Source organism: Aplidium turbinatum, chromosome 9 (assembly GCF_918807975.1).
Source record: "Aplidium turbinatum chromosome 9, kaAplTurb1.1, whole genome shotgun sequence".
NCBI classification, from domain to species: Eukaryota; Metazoa; Chordata; class Ascidiacea; order Aplousobranchia; family Polyclinidae; genus Aplidium; species Aplidium turbinatum.
Window position 1 is genome coordinate 7,717,936 of NC_137480.1, and position 6,866 is coordinate 7,724,801.

The following is a 6,866-nucleotide window of genomic DNA, read 5'->3' on the forward strand; positions in this document are numbered from 1 at the left end:
ATGACCAAATGTCTGTCGACCAAATGACTGGGTCGGAAAGAAAGCTATTGTGCTTTTGGTGCAGTTTTCCATGTCATACCTATATGTGAGAGTGGCTTTCTGTACTAACAAACATAAAAACTAAAAAACGAGAACGACTGCTTATAGTCGAGGAAGAAATGCGGATGGTTTTATCGAATGTGCCCCCAGATATTAAGGGACTTTGTGCAAGAAGTCAAACCCAAATTTCTCACTGACTTTTGAATAAATACATTTATTTACGCATGCTATTACTGTGTACAACTCATTCTGTGTTATTTCAGTACACTAAAACAGTCATTTTTAATACAGAAACCTCATAAAATTGATCCAGTTTTGTCAGGGTGCCGCAAACTATCTCTTTGAGAGGGTGCCGCAAAATCAAAAAGGTTGGGAACCACTGCCTTAACCCTTCCTAACTTTAATCCTAACTCTGGCAACATCTGATTGTGAAAAAATAGCCACTTTCTATATTTTTAGTCGATTCCAATGTATTATATAATGTTGTATTTTTGACCAGGTTTGAGACTTGCAGGCCTTGAAATTCACGGCAGACATGTCCGCCGTCACAGCATGTGATGTTCGCGGGAAGTACCCTCTAGATTGGTCATATTTGTCCGCCGAGAAATAACACAGGAACTACCGATACAAATCGTCATTGCATAGCACAAACAATTGTTGCAAGAATATAATTTCCAGCACATCTAGAAAATGTGAATACTGTATCTCCTAGCTTCCATTCAAAAAGGAAAACTTTCGATTTTTACGTTGCTTCAACGATTGATGACATTGAATCAGCGTAACAAAGGCAAATTCTTCGCTAAGAATCGATGGGAATACCGGTACTTCTACACTAATCATGCGCAACTTAGTTCAAGTCTTACGTCACAATGTCCAGTCTTCGAAATTAGCATATTTTTACTTCGGCAAAAACGTTGCCGAGGCCAAACGGCAAAAGTTGAAATTGCCTCTGCAATTGCTGTGAATGTTTATTACGAAAAAATTGTAGGCTACCACAACATGTAAAACGAGAAGCGAAAAATATAATAGAGGAGTCTAACAAGACCGCATTGTTTGATTTGTTGTGATGTAATAATACCTAAAGTAGCGATAAAGCGAGCAACGCGATACGCACGCTGTTACGATAATTCATGTTAAATAACTCAGGGGGGGGGGGAGTATGTTAATTCTGGGTTGATTCAACGTTCGAGTCAGCACAAATCGATTTAATTTTCCCGACCGGTTGTATTTCGTAACAACAATGCCCAATAAGAAATGACGACAACGACTGCATTTCTTAAGACGCTTGAAACTTAAGCTTGAAGACGCAAAACTACCCGTTCATGAACACGCGATGTCATATGATCAGAAGCATTCCTTTTCTTTACTGCTGAAGTACCATTTATCCAATTTTGTACTACTTTTTTAACTGGGTCCTGTAGCTTTTCTAAATCCGATTTGTTTCCGTCATAAAATTCTTTACAAATTTTGCAAAATACTACACTAACTTTTCCTTCTGTCTCCTCTGTTTCATAGCAGGTAAATTCCACTTTTTAACTGTATTATATCTTCCTTTATCATGATTTATATTGGCAATGACACTGGTAAAGAACAAGCATTCGATGAAAGAATAACTCTTGCGTAACAATTAAGCCAGTATTTATAAGGTTGCAAACTTTTTTTATAGTTCACATGAGCATTGTCAACGCATAAAATTGCACCTGTTGTTACGCAACCAGACATCTATCACAAACCGCAATTAACAAAGCTCACTCTAAAGGTTAACGCGTTAACCTATTACTTACATGTATTCGACGTCTGTAGATGTTGTGTGGTTCGTTGCGAAAGCGGCGCGATCGTTTCTGATACAGCTGGACGAGATAACGGAAGGCGAAGTGCGATACGGAGTAAACGCTTACAATAATTTGACGTCTACTGGCGTTGAATCAATGCAAATAGGGTGATATTTCTATAAAAGATTCAATTCTCCCAGCTGGGCACGTGTCTAAGCGCCGGCGAAGTAGAAAGTAACCCAAATAAAAACATCAAGCAATAGTAAGATTGAATCAACCTCCTAGTCTGGAGTGGTCTAAGAAAATTAGGGTTATTTTTGTAATCTTGTGGTCCTTACAAATGCTCGTGTGGCCTCGGCATTTTTATTGCCGAGGCTAATGTGCCATTCATGCATCTGCCATCACCTCGGCAATTGCCGAGGCTAATTTCGAAGACTGAATGTCTGGCTTTGATCGAGTAATATTGATAACACGCAAGGTTGGTTACGAAATTAGATTATACGAGTAGGCTATAACAGCAAGATGCAGCAAAATTTGCTAAGTTTTGGTACTACAGTAAGAAAGAAAACGCCCACGGAAAAGTAAATTTCGCTCACAAGACACACAAAAATGAACAACAGAAAATAGTGGCATTAGTGTAGAAGTTTTCCGACTCGTGCCCAGAGCATTGTGACGCAAGAAGCCACACGACCTCGTTCGGTGGAAGTTAATCAGTTATGCGTCGTATTAAGCATCTACACGGTGCTTTAACTCTTCGAGCGCACATCGTTGGTCTGATGAAAGCCTTTCAGAGTTACTTCACTGAAATTTTAAAAAGCCTTCTCAACCGTAGCTATACAGTAGTTCTCAAATGGCGAAGAATTATCAAGATAAAGTGATTAAACATGACGATCAACGCTAAAACTGGTGTGTCCGCCGTGAGACTTAATTTGTCTGCCGAGATAGCTGCTCAGACTGGACAGGTTTGTCTGCCGTCCACAAAAACGAATTTCGAGGCCTGGACTTGCATACCAGCTCCAGACATGCTCACGTTTTATATGACTTTATATTTTGTAGGATAGCCTATCAAGTACTGGTATTTGAAAAATTGTACACTGATACAATACCAACTTTTCCAAGAAAACAGAGTGAGAGATGTCCTAAATGCCATAAATTTGAAGTGCAAAGCTAAATCTTAATGTATCCTACAGCTTAATGCTATGCTGCCTTTGTAGTTGCTTGGTCTTCAGCCATAAAATTAATGAAGACCAATGTAGTCAAAGATGGAAATAAATGATGCTGCTGAATGGAAGTACAAAGCTGAAGGAAATCAACACATAGTGGTCTGCAATGGAAAAGGAAAATGTCTTCGTTTGTTAAAGCTCAAATCTCAATCTTTAAATAACTTTGTTAAAATTGAAGAAAGTATTAATGATTGTCCAGATCATACAAGCACTCACTGTAACGATAATGAGATATCTGGTAATAAAACAGATGCTTTGAAATTTTTAGAATGTGTGGTTCTACCGTTAATGGAATACTGCGATGCATGTCATTTGCCAAAAATGATCAAAATATCAGAACCATTTTTACGTGACCTCGATCATCAAATTAAGTCTGATCGCCCAAAACATCGGAAACATAAATCGTTACATTACAGTGTTCCTGGACTTCTGATGCAAGATCACTGTTATATCCCTTTGACTGCTTGCCACAAAACCCTCCTTCAAACTGATGCAGTGTTAAATCCCGATATTGTAACCGTTGAAATAAAGCTAAAAAAAGGCTTCATGAAATCATTACACCCTTTCTCTGGTTGTAATTCAAACAACTTGCCATTACCTATTTGCCAGTTTTGTCAGACTCAAATATACCGTGTTTTGGTTGAGCGCAGATACAAAACTTGTTCCTTTTATTGTCCATTAGATCTATTTTCTGGAGACGAAGCAAGAATGAAAAATGCATTATCTTCTTTATTGTTTACACCTCAGAACAATCTTCGTCTTTTCAAAAATGGCAACCTAATATTCTCTCAAGAAATTTTGGATACACTCATAAAAAACGATAATAATAATAATGTGTCTGACATTATTTCTGCCCATTTGAAGACACCATTACATTCTATATCAAATTCAGATATCAATGATGACAATGAAATTAAAACAATTTTAGATTTGTTATTTCAATCATTACTTTTACCTATTGTTGCTGAAACAACCTACAATTCAATATTTGAGCAGCATTGTCAAGGTCAGCTTTACAAAGAACATTTATGCAATCAGAAAAAGAAGTCGTTTTTATTTTTGAAGGAAAGCCAAAAGCACTCTAGTTTTCTGCCACAGACATGCATTTTAAGTGTTATTCTTCAACAACAAAGGCTGGATAAATTTTCTATATCGGAAATATACAAAAAACATCAAGAACTTAAATCACATTTAATTACCAATCCCAAATCTAACGACAAACTTGGAGTAGATGGTCCATACAATTCCCCAGGATGGTGCAAGTTAAGCAAGCTCAAAGAAGATAATAAAAGTTATTTTGAAAGCTGGTAAGTTATTAAAACCAACGACCAACGTTATATAATATAGTTAATTTTGTTATTAATCTCCAAACCCTTGACAGCCTGTTTCACCTAAAACTGTCATTACCCTATTTATCATCGTGCTGTATTAATTATTAAGCTTTCAAAACTAAGTGTTTGGTTTCTACTTTTATATTTAAAATGTGAAAATAGATAAAATTATTATGATTTATTTTTAGTGGAACTATGTTGGGTACTGCACACCATCTGCGGCAATTTCTTGTTGCTAAGTCATTCAATGACTGTTCAATCATGATCTCATTCCAAAAGATCAACAAAATATCCCCAAAGGCTGTACGGATGATAAAAAGTTTAATTGAAACCGAAGGCCCTTCTGCTCACTTCAACATAGTTCAAGATTCTGAAGGCTGCTACCATATTGTCTCCATTGCTCTGGTTGACACAGACCCCAAGTCTTCATCAAGAATACCAGACTATTACAAAAAGTCTACTGAAATATCTGAATGGTGGAAGAAGGTTAATGACATTTGACTTGATTGTTTCACACACTCGGGCTCAACATTTAAGTTTTCGGATTGGCAATATCAGGTGATCACTGATCACTGCACAGAGCAAATCAACTCATTGTTATTAAAGTGTTGACAGCAGAGACATTGATGTGGACGTTCTTTTGGGAAATAAAATTGTAAATTTTGTGATTATGTAGAGAAGAAAAGCACAGCACATTGCCCCGATTTAAGAAGAGCTTTCTTAAATTGTGATAGAGGAGTGACTGTTAGCTGATTAAAACTGTCAGACTTCTGTTTTTAAAATGCAAAGAAAAATATATATAAACAGAAACGAATAAATTTGTTGTGTTATGTTGTAATTCAATATGTGTAAGCTTGAGTATTGTTGCCAGTTTTGTTCCTGGTAAAAAATCTCTCAAGGTAATTTTAAACAATTTGTATGTATATAATTTTTAAATGCTTAAAACTATAAAATTGATCTTTTGATTATCTTTTGTATTGCCTTTTTTTTTTTTTGACAAAGCATATAGACTCTGGCTGCAAAATATATAGTATCATATATATACCAGTTCACATTGGCTCAACATCTGCGTCCATGGAATTGATGTAATAAATGCTGAGTTTGTTCACATGTGTGCTAAAGCTGCTATATATATAGTGCAAAAAAGATTGTTACAAGCCTGGCAATGATTTATTTTGAAGACTATTTCTTATGCTGCAATATTATGAATGATTAACGTATCGCCCAGTGTGTGTTTGTAGATTGTAAGTGAGTTACATTGATTTTATGTATCATACAACTTTCTTTTTTTTTGCTGTTTAAATTTCTGTCTGTTTCATTTCATAGCAGATTTTTTCCTTTCACATGATTTGCTTATGTGCAGTTTGTAAGCATTCACAAACTTGTGATATCAATCATTGTATTCCACTATATCAGTTTTTATGTTTTCTCAGCTAGACAAATCCATCCTTTTGCATTGAATTTGTGTTTCATCATGTAAAAATGGCTGATTTTGCTCGCTTGGAATTGCAAATTGCAGTTACTGTCCTGTAAATCTGCAATGGTTTTTCTACATTTCTTGTAATAGATGCAATTAAATATATTTCACTTATCTCGAAATATTCAAGAAACTATTAAAATCATACATAAAACGTATCCTCATCTTCCAGCAGATTTTTGTGATATGTGGAAGGGAGTTTGCAGCACTGAACTATTATTGTGTTTGTGCAATTATTCTCAAAATATTCTGTATATTATCTGTGTTAGCCTTCTATTATTTGTTTGTTCATTTTGCGAAATTTTTCTTGAAAAAAACTGTTATCACTGCTTCAACACTGACACTGTCTGCTTTTTATTGGGCTGATAGCAATGCTTATCTACGATGGGTATAGGTCTATGTAAAAACGGTACCCGGTCATTTGGTCGACAGTCATTTGGTGGAATGACATTTGGTCGACGGGACGTTTGGTCGACAAGACATTTGGTCGACAGGACATTTGGTCGACAGAACGATTCATTTTAGGGTTAGTTAACTAACACTAACTCTAACCCTAAACCAAATGTCCTGTGGACCAAATGTATGTCGACCAAACGTCCTGTCGACCAAACGTCTGTCGACCAAAGGTCCTGTCGACCAAATGTCTGTTGACCAAATGACTGTCGACCAAATGTCCCAAATGTCTGTCGACCAAACGACGGCTACAGTAAAAACACATTTCTATCAACATTTTGACTCACTTGTTATAAGTGGAATTCTGGCAATAGTAACTTGTGTGATTGTTATTTGTATATATTTAACACCAGTCAGTATGTTAAAATCATAAATCAACAGTTGTGTTAATGCGACCTTGCGTAACATTCCAAGTCTGTACTAGTTCAGATAAATTGTTTAGCACGTGATGTGGGTATGTCAGATGCACAAAAAAACTGGGCGTAAAGTTGTAACTTTGCTTTGTAGCAGATAACTTTGATGTCTCCAGACTTGAACAACCAAATGTTTTAACGTTTTCTTGTATGCAGAT

At 36.1% G+C, this 6,866-nt stretch overlaps 1 protein-coding gene across 2 annotated transcripts; it reads left to right on the forward strand.

The window, feature by feature from the left end:
* Positions 1-1,351: 1,351 nt before the first annotated feature.
* LOC145777577 (inositol-pentakisphosphate 2-kinase-like) lies at positions 1,352-6,865 on the forward strand. Of its 2 annotated transcripts, XM_082588993.1 has the most exons (3): positions 1,352-3,215; positions 3,285-4,341; positions 4,554-6,865. In XM_082588993.1, exons 1-3 carry the CDS (start codon positions 3,074-3,076, stop codon positions 4,864-4,866), a joined length of 1,512 nt encoding a protein of 503 aa, XP_082445119.1. In that variant the 5' UTR covers positions 1,352-3,073; the 3' UTR covers positions 4,867-6,865. The 2 variants fall into 2 exon arrangements, with proteins under 2 accessions (XP_082445119.1, XP_082445118.1); XM_082588992.1 differs by having other exon boundaries at positions 1,352-4,341.
* Position 6,866: the final 1 nt, after the last annotated feature.

Excerpts from the sequence above, each read along its gene's own strand:
- LOC145777577 (XM_082588992.1), top strand. The coding sequence starts at position 3,074 with ATGGAAATAAATGATGCTGCTGAATGGAAGTACAAAGCTGAAGGAAAT. Across the intron at positions 4,342-4,553 it reads AAAAGTTATTTTGAAAGCTG|TGGAACTATGTTGGGTACTG; the intron begins GTAAGTTATTAA and ends ATTTATTTTTAG.